Source organism: Schistocerca cancellata, chromosome 8 (assembly GCF_023864275.1).
Source record: "Schistocerca cancellata isolate TAMUIC-IGC-003103 chromosome 8, iqSchCanc2.1, whole genome shotgun sequence".
Classification (NCBI taxonomy): domain Eukaryota; kingdom Metazoa; phylum Arthropoda; class Insecta; order Orthoptera; family Acrididae; genus Schistocerca; species Schistocerca cancellata.
This window is the reverse complement of record NC_064633.1, coordinates 292,008,659-292,031,327: the sequence shown is the minus strand read 5'-3', so window position 1 is coordinate 292,031,327 and position 22,669 is coordinate 292,008,659. Positions and strand designations below refer to the sequence as shown.

General features: G+C 43.7%; 1 protein-coding gene across 1 annotated transcript in view; it reads right to left on the bottom strand.

The window, feature by feature from the left end:
• Positions 1 to 22,669, bottom strand: part of LOC126095135 (guanylate cyclase soluble subunit beta-1) — a 237,714-nt gene that overhangs the window by 8,302 nt on the left and 206,743 nt on the right. The window contains exon 13 of the mRNA XM_049909854.1: positions 21,274 to 21,431. Coding sequence (XP_049765811.1) covers positions 21,274 to 21,431 — 158 coding nt within the window. The remainder of the gene's footprint in view (positions 1 to 21,273; positions 21,432 to 22,669) is intronic.

Genomic DNA, 22,669 nt, shown 5'->3' with positions numbered 1-22,669 from the left:
GCATGAGGATGCAGAAGGCAATGGAAATCACTGCATTGACGACACACAACGTGTATCCACTGGACATGTGGCCTCTAAGTTTCACGAGGATCTCTCCATTGGAAAAATATTCCGGAATAGTCCCCCATCCGTATCTGCAGGACGGGACTGCCAACGGGAAGGTGACCATGGGACAAAGATTGAATAACCAACAAAAGGGTAACGTTGTGCGAATCGGACCGTGGAATGTCAGAAGCTTGAACGTGTAGGGAAGCTAGAAACTCTGAAAAGGGAAATGTAAATGCTCGGTCTAGATATAGTAGGGGTCATCGAAGTGAAATGGAAAGAAGACAAGGTTTTCTGCTCAGGTGAATACAGGGTAATACCAACAGCAGCAGAAAATGGTGTAACAGGAGTAGGATTTGTTATGAGTAGGAAGGTAGGGTACAGAGTTTGTTCTGTGAACAGTTCAGTGGTAGGACTGTTCTTATTAGAATCGATAGCAAACCAGCACCGTCAACGATAGTTCAGGTAAACATGCCGACGTCGCAAGCTACAGATGAAAAGGTAGAGGAAGTAATTGATGATATTGAAAGGGTAATACAGAACGTAATGGGAGATCAAAATCAGATAGTCACGGGGGACTGGAATGCAGTTGTAACGGAATCAGTAGAAGAAAAGGTTACAGGAGAATATGGCCTTGGGACACGGAATGATAGAGGAGAAAGACTGAGTTCTGTAATAAATCACAAGAGGAGGAGAGATGGAGGCCGGGTGACACGAGAAGATTTCAGTTAGATTACATCATTATCAGACAGATTCCCAAATCAGATACTGGATTGTAAGACGTAACCAGGACCAGATATAGACTCAGAGGACAATGTAGAAGTGATGAAAAGTAGGCTGAAGTTTAAGAGATTAGCCAGGAAGAATCAATACACAAAGAAGTGGTATAAAGAAGTACTGAGAAATGATATAATGCGCTTGAAGGTCTCTAAGACCATAGATACAGCAGTAATGGATAGCTCAGTAGGCAGCGCCGTTGAAGAGGAATGGACGTCTCTGAAAATGGTAATAACAGAAGTTGGAAAGAAAAACATAGGTATAAAGAAGGTAACTGCGAAGAAATCATGGCTAACTGAAGGAATACTTCAGTTGATTGATGATGGAAGGAAGTACAGAAATGTTCAGGGAAATATAGGAATACAGCAATACGAGGGTTGGAACTTAAATAGTGGCAACTATTTAATCACAACCGATACAAAAGTGTTACATGTTTACATCTGTTACTGTCCTTCAAAGTAGTCACCAGCGTTGTGTAGAACCCGTTGTCAGCGCTGTAGAAGGCATAGTATACCGTTAGCAGAGCCTGTTCTGTTGATGGTGCGAATGAAGCGGTCTACTGCCTGTCGAATCTCTGGAACATTTCTGAAGCGGATGTCACGAAGTGGTTCCTTCATCTTCGGAATCAAATCAAAGTCACAAGGACTTACGTCCGGGGAGAATGGTGGATGGTACAGACTTCCCAGTCCCATCGACCGAACAGAGCAGCCACAGCTATATGCGCCCCCGCATTGTCGTGCAAAATGATGAGTTGCGCAGAAAGTGTCACAGCTTCTTTAGCAAAGCTGGTCCAGATGATGTTTCAAAAACGAACAGTAATACTGTGCAGTGACGGTCTGCCATGGAGGAACATAATGCGTTAGGATTATACACGGGAATTACCATAACTTTCATCATAATGGGGCTCTGACGCACTTTCGACTTTTGGGGCGACCCATAATGACGCCATTCGTTGGATTGACGTTTCAGTTTTGGCTAGTACGATGTAGTCGATGTCCCATCCAGTGTTACGATACGGCGTAAGAAAACCTCTCTTTCGCGCTCGTAGCACCCAAGTAGCGTCTAATCAGCGTCGTATCGCATCCATTCTGCATTTCCGTCAAGTCATGCGGAACCCATTGTGATGCAATTTTTCGCATGCCCAGGCGCTCCTTCAGGATGCGAAGCACAGTCGTATGCGCTAATCCGATTTCGAGGTCGAGATCACGAATCGTACGGCGTCGATCACTGTCCACTAATGCGGCAACAGCATGCACTTCTCCAGAGACACTAGGACGACCTGCCCTGTGCATGTCTGCCACAGTTTGCCAACCTTCGTTGAAGGCTTTTACCCAACGTGCCACCGTTCTGTACGGCAAGGCCGATTCCGAGCACGCCTCTTGAAGGCCTTGATGACACTGTCGTGCTGTACAACCTCTGGCACATTCAATCTTGATCCAACACCGTTGTTCCTCTTTCGAAAACATAGTGACATCGTTACGTTAGACCGCTCGCTCACACGTGACTGTGCTTCCCTCGATTTTGCGCGCGCCGGTGACGTCGGACGGGCGAGTCCATTTGCTCGGAGGTAAGGTAGGTATGTCAACAACGTGTGCTATCAGCGACAACAGTAGATCCCATTGCATAGTTTCTCCACAACAGTGTTGCCACTATGTAAGTTAAAACCTACGTACAAGTCACTGAGGAATGAAATAAATAGAAAGTGCAAGGAAGCTTAGACGAAATGGGTGCATGAAAAGCGTGAAGAAATCGAAAAGAAATGATTGTCGGTAGGACTGACTCAGCAAATAGGAAGATCAAAACAACTTTTGGTGAAATTAAAAGCAAGGATGGTAAAATTAAAAGTGCAACGGAAATTCCGCTGATAAATGCAGAGGAAAGAGCGGATGGGTGGAAAGAGTACACTGAAGGCATCTATGAGGTGGAAAATTTGTATGATGTGATAGAAGACGAAATAGAAGTCAATTTGGAAGAGATAGGGTATCCAGTAGTAGTATCATAACTTGTGAGAGCTTGGGAGGACGTAAGATCAAGTAAGGCAGAAGGGATCGATAACTTTCCATCAGAATTTCTGAAATCATTGGGGGGGAAGCGGAAACAAAACGACTATTCAAATTGGTGTGTGTAATGTATGAGTTTGGAGACATACCATCTGACTTTCGGAAAAATATCATCCACACAGTTGCGAAGACTGCAAGAGTTGACTAGTGCGAGAATGACCGCACAATCAGCTTAACAGCTCATGCGTCCAAGTTTCTGATAAGGTGAATATAGTTAGCTTTAGGGCGAGATGGACTATATACAATATATACAAGAGCTAAGAGGGAGTATTAAGAGTGGATGACCAAGAACGAAGTTCTCGGATTAACAAGGGTGTAAAATAGGGATGTAGTCTCTCGCCTCTAGTGTTCAACCTGTACATCGATGAATCAATGATGGAAATAAAAGAAAGATTCAGGAGTGGAATTAAAATTCAAGGTGAAAGGATATAACTGATCTGATTCGCTGGTGAAATTGCTATCCTGAATGCAAGTGTAGAAGAAGAATTACATTATCTGCTAAATAGAATGAACTGTCTAATAAGTACAGAATGTGGATTGAGAGTAAATCGAAGAAAGACGAAAGCAATGATAAGTGGCAGAAGTGGGAACAGCGAGAAACTTAACCTCAGGATTAATGGTCGTGAAGTTGATGAAGTTAAGGAATTCTGTTACCTAGATAGCAAAATAACCAATGACGGGTGGAGCACTGAGAACATCAAAAGCAAACTAGCACTGGCAGAAAGGGCATTCCTGGCCAATAGAAGGCTACAAGTCTAAACATAGGCCGTAATCTGAGGAATAAATTTCTGAGAACGTACGTTTGAAGCACAACATTGTATGTTAGTGAATCACGGACTGTGGGAACAGAAGAGAATCGAAGCATTTGAGATATGATGCTACAGACGAATGGTGAAAATTAGGTGGACGGATAAAGTAAGGAATGAGGAGGTTGTACGCAGAAACGGAAAGGACAAGAATACGTTGAAGATACAGACAATGAAAAGGGACAGGATGGTAGCACATCTCTTAAGACGTCAGTGAATGACTTCCACGGCACAAGAGGGTAAAAACTGTAGGGGAAGACAGAGATTGAAATACGTCCAGCAAATGGTTGAGAACGTAGGTTGCTAGTGTTACTCTGAAATGAAGAGGCTGGCACTGATGTGGAATTCGTGGCAGATCGCTTCAGACCAGTCAGAAGACTAGTGACTTAAAAAAAAGTCATTACAGACACACTATACTCGTACGTCTGATTGGGAATAGAGAAAATTAAAAACAACCTTCACGGAGTAGCGTCAAAATTAAGAGTGCTTTGGGAATAGCGCTTTTAGCCCAGGGGAGAAAGCGGATAGGTGGGAAGACTACATTGAAGTTGGAGGATTTGTCTGATGTGGTAGAGGAAGAAACGAAGTTATTATGGAAGACGACCTAAGGTATGCAGTATTACAGTCAGAATTCAATGACAGAAAGACTTGGCGATCAAGGAAGACAGAAGGGTTAGAATTTCTGAATTCATTGGGGCAAAAGTCAGTACGCGACGGCAGCCGTGCGTGTTAAAGCGCGGGACGGGAAGGTGCACCAGCCACTGGACCGAATACGCCCAGCAGATTAACGAGTCTTGGTGTGCCGGCCAGTCTAGATGAGATTTCAGGAGGTTTCTCACATCCATGTAGCTGAATACCTGCCTGGTACCCAAGTCCCGCCTCAGGTACACGATTCGCAAACATCATAAAAACCTGGCTGACCTCCACGAGACTAACATTACACGCACCCCTTAAACTAATCGTACCAAATCCGTTACTAACCCTGCCAACCTTGCGCGAAAAGCGGGAAAAAGGCACAAGGAAAATAAGAAGTTCAGAGAAAATGTTAGCCAAGAAACTATTCAATCTGGTGTATAGAATCTACGAATCCAGAGATATACCATCAAATCCTCGGTCAAATATCATGCATACAATTCCTAAGACAGCAAGCACAGATGAGAGCGAAATCTATCGCACAATCAGCTTAACATCTCATGCATCAAAGCTACTAACAGGAATAACGTACAGAGGAAGGAAAAGGAAACTGAGTAATTGTTAGATAACTATCAGTTCTGCTTTAGGAAGCAAAATAGTCCACGACGGATGAGGCAACGAGGACAAAAGACCAGAGCAGGCAATGAGAACATTCCCGGCCAAAAGAAGTCTGCTAGTGTCAAACTCAGGCTTTGCTTTGAGAAAGAAATCACTGAGAATAAAAGTCTGGAACATAGCATTGTATGACAGTGAATTATGGACTGTGGAGAAACCGGAAAAAGAGACGAGCCGTTTGAGATGAGGTACAATGGAACGATGTTGAAAATCAGGTCAGGTGATAAAATAAGAAATTAGGTTCTTCTCAGAATCGGTGAAGAAGGGAACATACGGAAAACACTGACACAAAGGAGGACGCTAGGACATGTGTTGAAACGTCAAGAATGATTTCCATGTATTGGAGGGAGCTGTAGAAGGTAAAAACTCTAGAGGAAGACAGTGACTGAAATACATCCTTGAAGTAGGGAGCAATTGGTACTCTGATAAGAAGAGGTTGTCACAGGAGACGATATTTTGACGAGCAGCATCGAACCAGTCTGAAGAACGAAGACATAAAAAAAAATCCAGTAATAAATTGTCTAGCGTATAGCTGATTACTCCTAGACTCAATTTTGTTTCTTTTTTTCTTTTTTTTTTAACAGAGCTGTGTTCCGTTTTTCAGACCAAAGTTTTCCTACCAGAAGGATGCATATTTTCGTCCCCTTCCAAGAATCCAATTATGTACTACAGCTCGGACATTGAAAATGATCGAAAACTTGACCAGAACTATTAACTAAAGACACGTTTAGCAACAGGAACGCTGATTTACTATACTGAATAGTATTTCGTGGAAGTTCACAAGACGCTTCCAGCTGAGTAATCAGGACAGCACGATTTGTGAGAGCATTGTACGACTTACGATAAGAATAGTATTGGCGCGCGAAAGTTTTTATAGAGGAAGAACATTTTTTTGGTCGCATGGGTCGTAAGCTGAGGGCGAGATCAGAGACGTATTTCGAGTGGATTGGTTCAAATGGCTCTGAGCACTATGGAACTTAACAGCTATGGTCATCAGTCCCCTAGAACTTAGAACTACTTAAACCTAACTAACCTAAGGACATCACACAACACCCAGTCATCACGAGGCAGAGAAAATCCCTGACCCCGCCGGGAATCGAACCCGGGAACCCGGGCGCGGGAAGCGAGAACGCTACAGCACGACCACGAGCTGCGGACTCGAGTGGATTGTTATCTTGTAAAGTGTGGTCAGAACCAGTCTAAAACGCTCTTAAGGGAACTAGTCCGTGAATACTACGGTAAACCTTGAAAGAATTGACAGTTTTCTAAACAGTTTAACTCAAAGAATAAAGTCTGAAAGCCCAAATAATGCTTACCATCTTTTAACACATCTTTTGGGAAGATCTCACTTTTTTAAAATTGTATTTTTTTGTTGCAAGTGAAATAAACCACGGTCATTCCAGAATGATACTTTCACTCTGCAGCGGAGTGTGCGCTGATATGAAACTTCCTGGCAGATTAAAACTGTGTGCCGGACCAGGACCCGAACTCGGGACCTCTGCCTTTCGCGGGCAAGTGCTCTACCAACATTTTTTTTTTTTTTTGTTAAATCTCAATTTGTTCTCTTTTGTTCGGTGCATCTGCTCGGGGCGGACGTCGTAAGACATCCGTTTAAGTTCGTTGTTGATCGATTAACTCAGTTTTTTTATTACAGAGGGCAGCTAACCCTCTGACCGAACACGCTGAGCTACCGTGCCGGCACCAACTGAGCTACGATTCACGCCCCGTCCTCACAGCTTTACTTCTGACAGTATCTCGTCTCCTACCTTCCAAACTTTACAGATGCTCTCCTGCGAACCTTGCAAAACTAGCACTCCTGAAAGAAAGTATATTGCAGAGGCATGGCTTAGCCACAGCCTTGGGGATGTTTCCAGAATGAGATTTTCACTCTGCAGCGGAGTGTGCGCTGATATGAAACTTCCTGGCAGATTAAAACTGTGTGCCGGACCGAGACTCGAACTCAAGTTAGGAGGCGAGGTACTGGCAGAAGTAAAGCTGTGAGGACGGGGCGTGACTCGTGCTCGGATAGCTCAGTTGATCAGTCTGCTTTCGGCCGGCGAGCGGCGAGGACGTCTTGTTTACGTCCCGTCCGCAGAGTCGCGAGCGCGTGTAGTTTGTTTACTTCCTCGCCGCAGCTAATACTCGCGTCCGTTAACACTGAGTCGCCATGGCTCATTCGTACAGAAAAGCTACCATCAATATCAGCTTCCAGCCCGACTACGCACGACCACGAGCCTTTGAAGTCGAACGATTCATCCGTGACGAAGTTCAAATACCAACACAGCACATTATCGGTATCCACCTATCCATCACAGGTAGCGTCGTTTACGTCAAGATGGTCGATGACGAGTTATGTCACGCAGTTGTGGACAGATGCGCGAACACTCTCAAGTTCAAACACTCCGATGGTCACATCGGAGAGATTACTGTTGACCTTGCTGGACTAGGATTACGCACACTAAGAGTCTTCGAACTCCCTTTCGAAGTACCACCGGACGTCGTTAACTCAGCGTTCCGCCCTTATGGGACGGTAATTAGCCACGTGGCCGAAAAATGGAACACCTTCGAGACGTACCAGGTCCTCAACGGCGTCCGACAAGTGAAAATTGAATTAAAGAAACATGTGCCGTCCTACTTAGTCATAGGTGGCTGTCGAACAATAGTAATGTACGACGGACAACCTCGTACTTGTTCTGGTTGCGGCCAGGAGGGTCATGTGCGCTCGGCGTGTATTCAACGTCGGGTTACACAACTTCCATTGCATGACACGACACCACCTCCTACGCTCACGGCCCTCCCCCTCGCCGGCCGCGGTGGTCTAGCGGTTCTAGGCGCGCACACCGGAACCGCGTGACTGCTGCGGTCGCAGGTTCGAATCCTGCCTCGGGCATGGATGTGTGTGATGTCCTTAGGTTAGTTAGGTTTAAGTAGTTCTCAGTTCTAGGGGACTGATGACCACAGTAGTTAAGTCCCAAAGTGCTCAGAGGCATTTGAACCATTTGAACCCTCCCCCTCAATTACGCAGAGGTGACACGATCGACCGTCATGACAGACGACAACCCCCCCCCCTCCCCCCCGGAAGACAGGAAGCATTAGAATGCGCATCTGTCGCCGGTCCTGGATTGACCAACACCATTACGGTGTCTGCAGATGTTGAAGAACGCCGTCCATCGACTCCACATGAAGATTCGGACGAGAGAATGGAACTCGACGCTAGGGTTGTACCGACCTCTGCCTTTCTACCTGAGGGGGATGCTATACGGGAACCACAAACTCTTTCGGACACAGAAACCCACGTCCGCAAACAAAGGTCACCGAGGAAACATAAAAAGCGACGTTGCACATCCTCAGACGATTGCCTCCAGCGGACGTCTTCTCCAGTTGACGACCGGACGGCCGACGAAACGTCGAGGAAAATGGATGACACGAGATCGCCCTCACCTGTCACTTTGTCTGATTTTGACAAACCCGATTCCGCTCTCTCGGACAAACGGATGGCCAGCACAGCGCCCGCCGTTGGTACACAACCGGAAACAACTGCGGATTCACCCTTAGTCACTCAGACCACAAGTGTTCTACCACAGCCACCGTTAACTTACGGACCTTGGGCGGATGACATTGAAGACGATTCTACGCCCGCTGTGGTGGATGAGGAGAGAGTTCTCTCCTCCCACACCTCGGCCCCTACTGAGTAGCAACAGATGACGGCGCGGACGCGGCCGGCAGAACACAGGCCCCACCTTTTACGGCGACACTGACGGCGGCCCCCACCGCAGGAGACGATGTACAGACCTATCGCTTAACGACCATCAACATTAACACCATTCGGACATGTACGAAGTTGTCGCTGCTCCAAGACATGCTCAATGCAGCAGACGTTGACATTGTCTTTCTCCAAGAAGTCTTCGTCGCCGATTTCCCGGGTATGTATGGTTATACGGCTCATGTGTCCCACGCCTCGCCAACTAACAGTGGAGTCGCAATTCTCCTCAGAGAGGGCTTCGAGGCGGACGAAGTCCGATATCTCCCCGACGCTAGAGGAATGGCCGTAACGGTGCAAGGCGTCCAGTTTATCAATGAGTACGCCCCTTCCGGAACGAATCGCCGTCGTGACCGATCGCTCTTCTTCGCAGAAGGAATAGCACCGCTTTTTCAAGACAGGCACGATGACTTGATATTAGGGGGCGATTTCAATTGCACCCAAGCACCTAAAGATCAGCTGCCACGCCATTCACCGTGCCCCGAACTCGGGACACTCATCGGCGATCTCCAGCCGGTAGATACATGGGAACATGTCCGAGGAAATAGACCGGGATACACCCATTTCACGAGTCACTCGTCTAGTCGCACCGATAGGGTTTACGACTCCCGTTCTCTCGCGGCAACGGTGAGTGACGCGGAGGTGTGGCCAGTAGCCTTTTCTGATCACGAGGCCTATATATGTGCCGTCACCCTTCGTCGCCAACGGGTGTGGCGCAGCCGACATCCATGGAAATTAAACCTTGCTCATCTCACTTCTCCGGATTGTCGACGCGCCATCGAAGGCACGTGGAGTTTGTGCGCCCGCCGCCTCCCAACGTATCCTACGTCGATTAGTTGCTGGTTAACCTGCGCCAAGCCGGCCCTACGGCGAACCTTTATTACGTATGGTCGTGAGACTGCTGCTTGGAAGCGGCAGACCCTTGATTTTTATTTCACCGTCCTTCGCGAATGCGCCTCCTTGCCACCCACACCGGAACGGCAGTTGACAGTTCAGCGTGCGAAAGCACAGATCGTAGCCTATATGCGCCGTCACCTCGGAGGGACGATCGTCCGAGCGCGAACACAAGACAGACTCGCAACGGAACGACCCACCATGTACCACGTCATCCGAGAACGTACTCTGCGAAGACGGGCGCTGATACATGCCTTCACCACTGAGGACGGCCGTCATCACGCCACACAACGCGATGTTGCTGCAGCCTTCTTCGACCATTACGCACGACTTTATTCTGCTCAATGTTCCGACCCGACGACGGTAATAGCAGTCTCACAACTGGTTTACGGTATTGTCCCACAGAATTTACAAACTGAATTATTGAACGACATTACGGAAGACGAAGTTATCGACGCCATCGGTAAAGGAGCGGCGAATAAGTCTCCTGGCCCCGATGGGCTCCCTGTGGAGTTTTATAGAACTTTCCAGTATTTACTGGCTCCCAAGTCAACAGACATCTGTCGGGAGCTTATGTCCCCCGCAGTGCCGCTCCCTGCGACCTTCGTAGAAGGAATAATTATACCGGTTCACAAACCTAAAGGTGGGGCTCGAATACAAGATTACTGCCCGTTAACACTCGTCAACTGCGACGTGAAGATATTCACCAGATTATTAGCAAACCGTCTACGACCGACCCTACCTTACGTCATCTCGCCAGATCAGACTTCCCTAGGGGGTATCAACAACATCCACACAGCACTGTGTCGATAACGTGACTTAATAGCCCTAGCCAGGGCACGCCGCATCCCGGGAGCGCTGGCATCACTAGATTTTAGCCAAGCTTTTGATCGAGTGGATCACGCGTACCTAACGTCCGTTCTCCAGCACATGCAGTACCCGTAGCAATTCACAGACATGGTGATGCGCCTCCTCCGAGGGCGACTTCCAAAGTGCTCGTTAACGGGTGTCTCTCGCAGTCCCTCCAGATTTTCCGCTCCGGGCGTCAAGGCTGCCCCTTGTCGACGTTACTATATGCTCTGGCACTGGAACCGCTCCTCTGTGGGCTCCGTCAACGCCTCACCGGTCTTACCCTACGTGACGTCACATTTCGCTGTACAGCATATACAGACGACCTGGTTCTCGTGTTCCGCAATCGCGACTATGTCAACGGAGCACTAGAATGGATTACCACGTACGGTGAGGCTTCCGGCAGCTGTCTCAACGTCGCCAAATCGGTCGCCATGGCCATAGGAGACGGGTTGACCCCAGCGTGTGTCGAATCCCTACAGCTTCGTGGCACTATCAAATGTCTCGGAACAGAGTTTCACGACGACATACGGCGCACTGCGGCTCTTAACTACCGCCGCTTATTACAGCAAATTCGGGTCCAGATCTTCAACCTTCGTCTGCGCACCCTCGACATTCTCCAAAGGACTCACTTCGTCAATGTTTACCTCGCATCGCGCCTTACACACATAGCGCGTGTTCTTCCAATACCGTTACTGATGGCTCGACGTCTACTAGCGGCATTCGGAGCCCACGTCAATACAGGCATGCTCTTCAAAGTCAGTTATGAGTCACTGACCCTTCCCCCAGAAAGGGGAGGTCTTGGTCTAGTCCATGTCCACGACAGAGCTGTGGTCCTGTATGTCAGCTCACACATCAAGCTGTGGCGCCACCACCCGGAAAGTTTGACAGGTTTGTTGTTGGAGTCCTTAGCTCCGCCCTCCCTTATGCCCCCACTGACGACGCAAGACATACGCCCACCCTTCTACTACTTCGGGAACTTTTACATTGAACACAGCTATGTCCGTATCGCAGTACCACCGACGAAACAGGCGTCGGCGCGGGATATATATCATGTCCTACAGCAGAGGCGCCCACCAAACATCGTGGAGACCAAAAACCCTCAGGTTAATTGGAAGGTGGTGTGGAAGACGATTCACGCGGTTCCACTGGACACAGCTGCCCGATCCACATGGTACATCACAGTCAGTGGTAAACAGATCACCCGATCACGCCTCCACAAGATAAACATGGCGGAATCGCCTCTCTGCGTAGACTGCGGGATACCAGACACGGACGAACACCGTCTCACATGTGGCGCGATAGAAGACGTATGGCGCTTGGTGCGACAAATTTTGTCGTATTTTCTACGAGTGACTCCGGAATACATTACACCTCGGTTTCTACTACTTCCGGATCAACAGTATTTACCGCGCGCCAAAACCAACGCTGTCACGTGGATCCGTGCGCATGCGGTACACTACTTATTTCACGATGGACCTAAAGATGTATTCGACTTTTGGAACTACCTACAAGAACGTCATTACAAGATCGTACTGAACCCAAAATATTACCTAGGGAGTGCCCTACGCGACCCTCCACGCAGCTGGATCATCAACAGGTAGGAGAAGACACCCATTGAGTGAGCTGACAAGACTAAGTTCGATTCTCGGTGGAATAACATGATATACGTGAAGACGTACCTGGATGATGAAGCGTAAGGAGAGTAGCGACACACCCTTCTACGTCCTGTATGAAGCACTTTTTTTTTCGTTTTCCCCATATACATTACACCGGTGTAGGAACGTGCAGAGATATTGTTTTCTTTTTCTCAGAGCACGATGCGGTGCTAGATACATTTATTTTTGTTGTGGTATAAAGTAAAACCACACTACGAATGTATTAAAAACAGTAAATAAAAAAAAAACGCTCTCAACAGTTTGGAAGATCACTAATGAGACCAACATCGTATTCTGACAATTCTCTGACCGCAGTGGATAATAAACAAATGTTAAAAAAAAAAAAGTTGGTAGAGCACTTGCCCGCGAAAGGCAAAGGTCCCGAGTTCGAGTCTCGGTCCGACACTCAGTTTTAATCTGCCAGGAAGTTTCAAACCACGCTCATTATTTATGTACACCATAGGTACACATTACTCAAAATTCAAACAAAGTAGAAGGTTTATTATTTTCTTGTAAGTTATTTACACTATTATATTTAAAGCAGACTATTGAAAAGATGGTTCTGTCGTAAATTGTGCTACAAAAATTTTAGGTATGATTATTAAAAATTTTGGAAATTAATTGAGGGTTTCTCTTCAAAAAAGCATTTTATATTCAAAATTAAGTCCCAAGATTAGTCTTCTTTTCCGTTAAGCATGTTTTAAGATTGAATACAATATTTCATCTCTCCATATTTAATAGTTTTTAGAACGTGGAATAATATAACTTTCAGTAAATTCAAGTTAAAGGTAAAACTTGCTTTTTCTGTTGAACTTGAATGACACTAATGCATTCCAGGCCCATATTCATTTCGTTTCCTGTGTTGTTCTACCTCCCTTCTCTTTTTCACACCATTTCTTCTTATTATTGCTTCTTTGGTGGCTTCCAACACTGATTTTTCAGCTTCGAAGAGTCTTCTTCGGTCAATGGCTATTAGAGCTCTCTGTATATTTAGTCAACCAGGCACTTCTGTCAGTTCCATATCATTAATCCTTGACACTGCACTATAATTGAAACTTGTAGAAAAGCATCTAACACACCTATTTTGAAACTATTTAGTCCTACTAGAATAGTTTTCGGTGTCAGTTCCCATATACAATTTTTGAAACTTTCATTTGAATTTTGAATCCTACCATGTAAACACGGCAAAGAAATTTTATTGCTGTAGGCCTCCCCTTGAGTAACAGCCCTGCAGTAGCCACACCGTGAATCACTGCCAGGTGGGCAGAGTGCGTGACATGGGTTGTCGTCTGTGGAGCATGTGTGAAAGAAGGTAGCCCATAATTCCTTTTCCATTCCCTCAAGGACATTTTTATTTTGTCTTATGGCTTGCCCATAGTAATAGTGCAACCTGTCTATTTCTTCGTTCTGCAAGCCGATCACGTCCATTTGTATCGTTTTTATGACTTTTTAGTACCTTAAGTTGGCTAACTTACGAAGGGTTTACAGTTGCTTATTTTTTGTTAATGTTGAGAGTTTAGTTATTGCTTTCTGTTGATTTGGCGCAAATGAGAGCAAAACTTTATATTTAACAGAGCTGACTGTATGTCACGGGGACGTCGTGGTGCGCGCAGCCACTTTTAAATTCCTCTAATTTTGGTACTTTCTGTGGTCCATTTCTCTGGAAGATAACTTTTTCTCGTTCAGAAAAATACAAAAAATGTTTAAAGACAAGAATAAAAGAACGATGTTTTGACAGTTATTCACGAACGAGTCCCCTTAAGCGTGTTACAGGGTAGGTTGTACTGAGAAATACGAGTAATTGTGAAGAAATTCGATACGTTGCGCCGTTTCCGAGTGGTTTCCTAAAACCGAACAAGAGAGCGATACAAAAATTGAACAAAGGACGGTAGTGAGGATCGAACCCGAACTGAGCAGTCTCGTGCACTACCATCTATGCTATGAGAACAAGTGACAGTAATTCCGTCTGACGGGCCGCTTGAATTTTTGCTCGCAATTAACATTTATTTTTCAGCACAACCTATCCTGTAACACCCTTACAAGATTTTCAGACTGTTTCTGACCACCCTGTCTAAGACTGTCCATGGCAGTTGCCACGAGCAGCCCTGAAAACCTTTGAAATCTAATCCTGCAAGAAAAAGGAAGGTGCCATGTTGACAGGCAAATTTACAGAATTTGAAATCACTGAAAATAAACAGATTGAATGAGGAGTGTAATTTTACGATAATCAAGAGTATTCAGTGAGGGCAGACTACGTAATATATGAATTTTTATAGAAGGAATTGTCAAGAAACAAAACGCCAAAGGACGGATAAAAAATTATCTAATAGATGATATTAAGTGGAATACAATATGATACAAAATGAAAAGAATGTCGAAGAAGAAGAGAGTATGGAAGATGCTTAGCTTGCATTGCAGGCGCTGCAGACACGTCAGAACACATCATGCTGCCGCTGTTGATGATGAAGATTAATTTATTACACGATTGTAGAGATAATTACTGTAGTTTCAAGAAACATGTACCATATAGTGATATCCTTTGAGAGCTGTGGACGCCCTTATTCACTTCAGTAATAGTTCGGTGAGAGGGATATCGAGAAAGACAAGAATAATGGCCACACTGCTAAGCGAATGAGCGACTGCCGACGCAGGGAAACCGTAGCACGCCTTAATCCTCTTGGTCAGGGAATCCCGTTAGTACTGGTGTTCTGGGTGCACGCTACCAGTGCAGCAGCTGACGTTCACCCAGGTGGTGACAGCGATCGATTCACTACTGAATTACCTCATATCGTACTCTGGATGAAAAGTGAAATTCAGAACGTCAGACGAAATAAAGATGAGTGTCTTCGCGGATCACATGAGACGGAGCTTGTAACTGGCTCGTTTGAGGATACTTGTATTGCTTGCTGCCACGCAGGCAACTTCTAGTTAGCTGCTACAACTAAGTTGTCATACGTCAAACGTGCATCCTTTCTGAATTTTAAGATATATTCTCATATTGCTGTAAAGGAGAATGGTCGAAGTTGTAGCTAATAATATTTGCATAATTTTATGATTTAATAGGAGACATTAAAAATTCGCAACAGATTACAAATATTCGTATTTTGGGGATCTATAGTAATATGCCTGAAAATACAATACAATAGGTTAAGAGTACACGAAGAAACTAAAGAATAAGTAAAAAATTATACCTCTGTTAGAAACATCATTCGCTATAAACAGATCTCTACTAGTATCCTTAGACAATGGCTATACTTGGGTCAGTTACCAGTCTGCTGATAAAAATAGCTGTGGTAAACAGCCTGCAACTACTTAGTCACTGGAAAACCCAAAAAGGTTTTCTGAAGTTGTGAATTCCCTGCCGTCTGTATTATTTTCCTATAGAGCATGTCATGCGTAAATGCCGTAAAGCACTAATAATTATAACTCTCGGTTTCTTTGACTCTTGACATGTCATATATCTTCTGTCTTCGACGCTGATCCTTCATCGTGGATTCCTCGTTACACAGGGTATGAATAAATATTTAGAGATAGTTATTGCTTGTACAGACGAAAACAGAGGAGATCGCCGTTACTCTAGGGATAGAGCTGTTAATTGTATGATACATGTTTTTCAGGGTGGCTCCATTGCGCTTCACTCGATTCTTTTGAAAATCAGACCACTACTGATATTAAGGATGTCGTCGCCTTCGTTTCCCCTTTATCCAACATCAGGCTAGGATGGGGCATTTAAGGTACTTTTACACATCTCTGTCTTTCCGCCATTCTTCTCCTGTAACTGTTTAGTTCCAAAACAGATAACTTATTCTAAAACTCGTCTTAATTGAGTCAGTTCATCTTGCTCTAGGTCTTCCTCTTGCCCTTTTATTCAAACCTGGACACCATAATTCGTTTTGGTGTTCTTCTATCTTCCATTAATTGCCATGTCCAAACAACTTTAACCTGTTCTTCTCAATTCGCTCATTAAGTTTTCCACTCCAGTTTCAGTCCCAACACCTTCATTTCTCACTATGTCTATTTTTCCTGAAACACCTTAGGAATTTCATTTCACTGATCTGGATTCCACTCCCCTCTCCTCTTATCACTATCCAGGTCTCCGATGCATATGTCTACATGAGCTTTAAGTATGTGTTACACAACACTTCCTTAAACTTCATTGGCACCTCCCTTTCTCGTCCTAAGCCGCTCGCTTACTGGTAAAATGCATTGTCCTGTTGCATCTTCCGCCAACTGCTTTCTCCATTGTTGTATTTTCCATCTCACTTCGTAAATATTTAAAATTTTCCGCAATTTCAATAACCAGTTATTTAATTTTAGTTATTCCTTTTCCTTCTCTGCCTCTTCCAGTTACCACCAGTCTTGCACCTCTCCATACTACACTTCATTTTTTTTTCGTTTAAGATTCTATTTGTTCATGTACTTCATTACTGTTTGTTCCCCACGTCACAATATCGTCAGAAAACAACATCTCCATTTCTCTACGAATTTCTTTTATATCTTTCACAATTTTATCTATCACTGTGACAAATAATGATTGCTACACACTTCCTAATGTCAACCCCTTAACAGTCCTAAACCTATCAGTTCTTTCAACGTGGGTCTAGATATAGCTGAAGCTTTTGTCGTACATTGCTTGAAGACTTTCTATTGTTTGTTTTCTAACTCTCCTTCTCTTCAAGGTTTCCCAAACAATTTCTCTGGGAACATTTTCTTTAATCTTCACTAAGTCACGAAACGTCATCAACAGCTATTTTCCATGCAACTATGCCTTTCCACCAACTGTCTCGTAGTACAAATTGGATTCACTGTTGATCTACCATCTCGAAAGCCCTACTGCTCCTCTTCCAACTGACTTCCCTCAGTGTTCTTTCAGTATCCTCGAAATTATTTTTGCTACTTGTAATACGATCGTGATCCTTCGAAAGTTATCACATACTTTTCTGTCTCCCTTCTTCAACACTGAATTTATTTTTTCCTTTCTCCATTATCCAAGCGCTCATTTCTGAGTACATATGCCTCTAGCCATCTATATAACCAATATAGCCTAGTAGGTCTCCACGCTTATCTCATTTAACCTAGATGCGTTTCCTGTTTCATTTTTCTCAGTGATAAGTCTACTAACTATCTAACGTCTTTCTCTTCTTCCAGATCCAGATCCCCGTGCCATACTGGTACTCCCTTTCCAGTGCTGTTTTTCCAAATTTAGTAGTTTGTCACAGCACTCTTTCCATCGTTTCCTTATTTTCTGCGATTACGTTACTAGCTCACCATTCTCCCCTTTCACTAGTTTCGAGTAATTGCTTTCCTTCCTCTGACTCCTTTTAATTCCATGCAAGATCCTTTTAGCCCTGTAACATTCTTTTCTAACTAGCGTGTGAATTCATCCCAGCTCTCCCTCTTTCCTTCCGCTACAAATCTCTTAGCTAGGTCGCAAACACATTCCCTGAGAGCAGCAAGAAACAATGTAATTTTTCATTCCACAGCTCCTTCTCGGATCTACGCAACGGTTTTGTCACTGACTTTTTTTACATCAATAGTCATGTAGAAATATAACCATAGTGGTTCCCTTTAAAACAACAAAGCTGATTATCGGGTTCCCTCTTATAATTTATCTAGAGAGCGACTGTTTACACGATTACTGGAGATATTTTGACACGAAGATACGCAGACAGCGGGTTTTGTCGTAGATTTGCGGTCGCCGGGTGTCAGTTAGTCTGGACACCCATCCCTTCCTCGAGCTGCGAAGATGTCGTGTCCACATCTTTCCCGACACCGCCAGAACAAAAGGAGCTTCCACAGGATTAGTATTTTTAACGACACTACAGCGTTAGGCTTTCAGTATATCGTCGCCACTAAGACACGACCAACAGTTACGTCAGTCTAAGGGCGGGCTGAAAAGTAATGCCTCCAAATTTTTCGTGTGAAAATTAAAAAATCTTTTTCAATACAATAAACTTTCTTAACATTCTACACCTTTATGCATATGTCTACGTTTTGTTTCTCCCCACGGGTGACCGATTTGTTGGTATCGTCACTGTAGAATGTTCGACTTTGTAGACAGATCCACAGCCTCACCTCTGCTACCACCGCTTCATCACTATCAAACTCAATTCCTTGTAGGTGTTCTTTAAGTATAAGTGCTGTCACACACCTTGAGGGTAGCAGCACCGTTTCTCGATTACGAGTACAAACAACAGAACGTAGCACATTACTGATATCGATACAATCATCATCTTATTCAGCATTCACTCTTCTATGGATTTCAGTTGGAGGCACGTTTTCTATGTCGAAACTCAATTGCCGCATGCTCTGTCTCATGCAGCGACATAGTTACGTTACACACCGCTACAATTCGGAAACCTCTAGCGGCACGGGGTTGCAACTTGCTCCAGCTGAGCGGGAAAGTCGACCTAGTAACGTGTATGATAGGTAATATCTCAACCATTATTATGAACTGAAAAAATTCGGAAGCATTAGTTTTCAGCACGTCCACGTAGTTTTACTCGGTAACGCGACTCCAGGAAGCCTAGATGTCAAAGAACGATTAATCAGTTGTTTCTGCTTAATTATATATAACTGTCAAAAAACCAGGAAACAAAAGTTAATACGTACTTGAACTGTTGAGAAAAAAAAACGACGTACTCCGCGTTAATACGCTTACTGGAATCTGACTTTCTTGTGGCTTACGAAAAATGTCTCGGGACAGAATAGACAATGAGGTTAATGTTTAGTGCTGCAGTATCAGCAAATGCCAGCAGCATAATTATGATTTTCGCTACTGTGAAACACATGTCCTTTAGTGAGCAACTGCTCAAAGCTCTTAAAGTATGCATTTTAGAACCAATGTTTACTAGACTTTTTTGCTTCGAGTGGCCGTTCTGACATATTCCTGAATACTGATAATACGTCCTCGGACGCCCTGTATGAATAAATGTGGATAAAAGTCTTAACATATAAATATTTAGAATTCAATGAGCATGTAACTAAGCGTTGCTGCAGCTGGATGTCAGATTCCTTAATCATCCGTGATAATTTCGTAACACTGACCTGCTTTTTACAGACTAATAGTTTTTGTATAATGGTTGGAAGTGGAAGCAGTTTTCCGTCGCTGAAATGTAGACCAATGCTGCAACTTCATTCGACAACCTAAAACGGTGCTTCCATGTTTAAAAGGAAAGAAATGTCCCAGAGAATAATTTATAAACCACACTCCAAATGTTAATTATTATTCCATGTATTTAAGCTACCTAAGATCTTTTGTATTAAAGTAGTATTGAAAAATCTCTGTCTGAGGAACTAGGTATCTGTTTTGATTTAAATGTGTTGTATGAAGACATGCATGAATGTACATACTGCTGTTTCAGGCATATTCTGAGGCCAAACAATGTTTTATGCTTCTTTACACACTAGAAAACAGGGAATAGTATTTGAACAATTTGCTTTTTTTTTAAATTAAATAGCATCATATACAGCCTTTGCTTCGGTACCAAAGTAAGCACAAGGATTTGTGTTTTCACCAGAGCATCGTTCATACAGCTCTTGATGTGTGGAGGAAGAGGGCAAATCTGCAAACAGCTAACACCACAGTAGCTGAGGACTCGGCGTTGCTTGGGTTTGTATTTTTCCTGTCGTCTGTTAGTCCATCTTCCCCTTTCCTCCTCCTCCACCTCCTCCTTTATCAGTCTGCTACTTTTTCCTCCGTCCATCTCCTCCTCCCCAGTCTAAGTACATATCAGTCTCCTTCTGTACATCTAAACTTCCCCCGTCTCTCTATCCATCTCCTCCTGTCCCTCTCTCTGTACATTTCTTCCTCGCCCCTCTCACTGACCATTTTCTGCTCCTCTAATTCTGTCCGTGTTCTCTTCTCCCCTATCTCTATCCATCTCTTCCTTCTTCCTCTCCCTCTGCCCGTAGCAGCCTTTCTCCTCTCTATCTCTCTCTCTGTCTCTGTCACACACACACACACACACACACACACACACACACACACACACACACACACACGTCTTATCTACCTCTTCCCTTTCACCCATCCCCCTCTCTCAGTCCATCTCCTCCTCTGCAATGTATGTGTTCATCTCCTCGTACCCCCTTCTATCACCACATTGTATCACCCATATTCCGATTTAAGGCCGCTGGTTCCTACCCCGACAGTATTTTTTTCCAGATAGTAAGTACAAATAGTATGTTTACTAAGTTGGGCTGAAGTCGATCCAGGGGGTTGGGAATAGCTTTTTCTCCTGGCTTTGCCCGCGTAAGCACATGTCACGTGCATTTAACATACATCACACATATTTGTATACATAGTTCACCTGTATCTGTAGTGAATATCACCCTGCAGTTTCGTTTTCAAGTAGAACAATGTTTATTACATCACATTTCCTGAACTATGGGTCGTACAATGATACCATTTTGCAGGTAAATTCAGCAGTATACATGGATACTGTCTGAGAAATGTGTTGCGAATAAAGTTAGTAGCAAACAAGTAATAAATTTGCAAGTCATGTATGATGTTGCAGTTTTTCAAGCATTTCTGTGTTTATGACGGCGTGTGTCCAAATCTATGTGTCATATAATGATACAGTTTTTCAGTTACATTCAGTGGTATATGTGAGGATATTCTTCAAAATGTGTGGTGTGTACAGTTAGTAGTAAAGAAGTAATAATCTAAAACGTCGTGCCTAATGCAGCAGATTTGCTGCACGAACAACGAAAATGTAGTAACCGACAAACTTTTTTCCTTTCATCATTTTGTGAGAGTTGTCGGCAGAAAAACTTTTAGTAATGGTTTGAAGTAATGTGTGTAAAGTTTGTTGCAAGTCACTAAGTGCTGTCATTCTGAAATACTGGTTAACTGAAGTATGAGTGTTCACACATCATAGGCTACACTTATTTTCCACTCCCACCCCTTTGATAGATATGTGGTTCTTATCCCCATAGCGGTTCTTTACAGATAGTAAGTTATGTATGTACTAAGTTTGACTGAATTCAGTCAAGTGGTTTAGAAAGAGATGCGGAACGTGAATACGTACATAGATTTTTTTACAATATGAAGACAACAACAACAACAACAACAACATGGACTACTTTGTTTTTCAGTATCGTTTCGGACCTACCTGTAGGCATCTTCTGAGACGTTGATGCGGCCGGGCTGGCCCGTGGTCTCGGTGCGGCTGGTCAGGTTGACGGTGTTGCCGAAGAGGCAGTAGCGCGGCATGCGGTGCCCGATCACGCCAGTCACCACCTCCCCAGAGTGGATGCCGATCGTGATTTGCTGTCGACACAAACACCATTGTCATCTAGACGAGCTGCGTGGATTCCGAGTAGCAAAACATTATAAAGTAGACGAAATATTAGTCACGTACTTAAAAGAGCACACTTGTCACTTAACAGCTGTTTAAATGCTATAGGACGGGTATAAGGCGGAGCAGTGACCCTTCTCCGCTGACGTAAATAATAACGCTGTGTACGTGCCAGTTATATAGATCAGCACAATACGACGATGTTTGATTCTATAGAGAAGCAGTTGTGCCCAACGACTGTATGTATTTCAAGTGGTAATCAGCCGAAAATAGAGTTTATTGTACATACAGATTTCATTCACTGTGTGGGCATTTCCACTTGTAAAAGACAAATAAAAAACCAGTTGCAATAACGTAACATGCATGCCTTATCAAATGAACATTTTCACACATCGTAAATGTGAATCAGTCATAAAATACGTACCAATAAATGCAAGTTAAGACACTGATACCAATTATAGATACTCATAGACCTAACTTGACTATTTATGTCAAAAGTTTGACTTCACAATTAGGCCACTGTTTATAGTTACAACACATCTAGCTGCAGTGTACGTCATACCAATCTACAGCACCCTCTTTAAATGTGTGATACATTGACAAGATCTATTAACTTATTTTACAATTCGTATGGTTTGCCATTCTATTTATTCTTTTATTCTTCCTCAAAACTTGTGCACATAAAAAAATAAGGTGGTTTTAACTATAAAGGGTGAGTGTAACTAAAAACAGTGACTGACGTTTTACATTTATACCTGATGGTAGTTTTGTGATCTGACCAGTGACATAAGCTATTGCTGCACAATTTGGAAATGGATATGATATAAAAAATACAAAACATCTTGTTCAAAATACCTCAATTATTAAAATTGTTTTATTAAAACCGTGTTACTTACTAAGTACACCCGAAGGAATTGGAACAAACAAGAATGGTATTATAAGCAGTAGCATGTCAATTGAACCATAAATCTTTCTACTTTAAAACGTCTTTTCTCATATGTTTCATATAAAAATACGTTATAATTTACACAATTTGGTGTTGAAACTGATAATCTTTCAACTAAATCATGTATTGATGTGGGAAGACACTATATTTATCTCCAGGAAATTTGTACTCATATGCGATCTAGAAGGAGTGTAATCATAAGTAGGTCGTTATTGTCAAGTTAGTGCTTATGTTGGGATCGGTCAATAGTAGCCGAATCCCAAT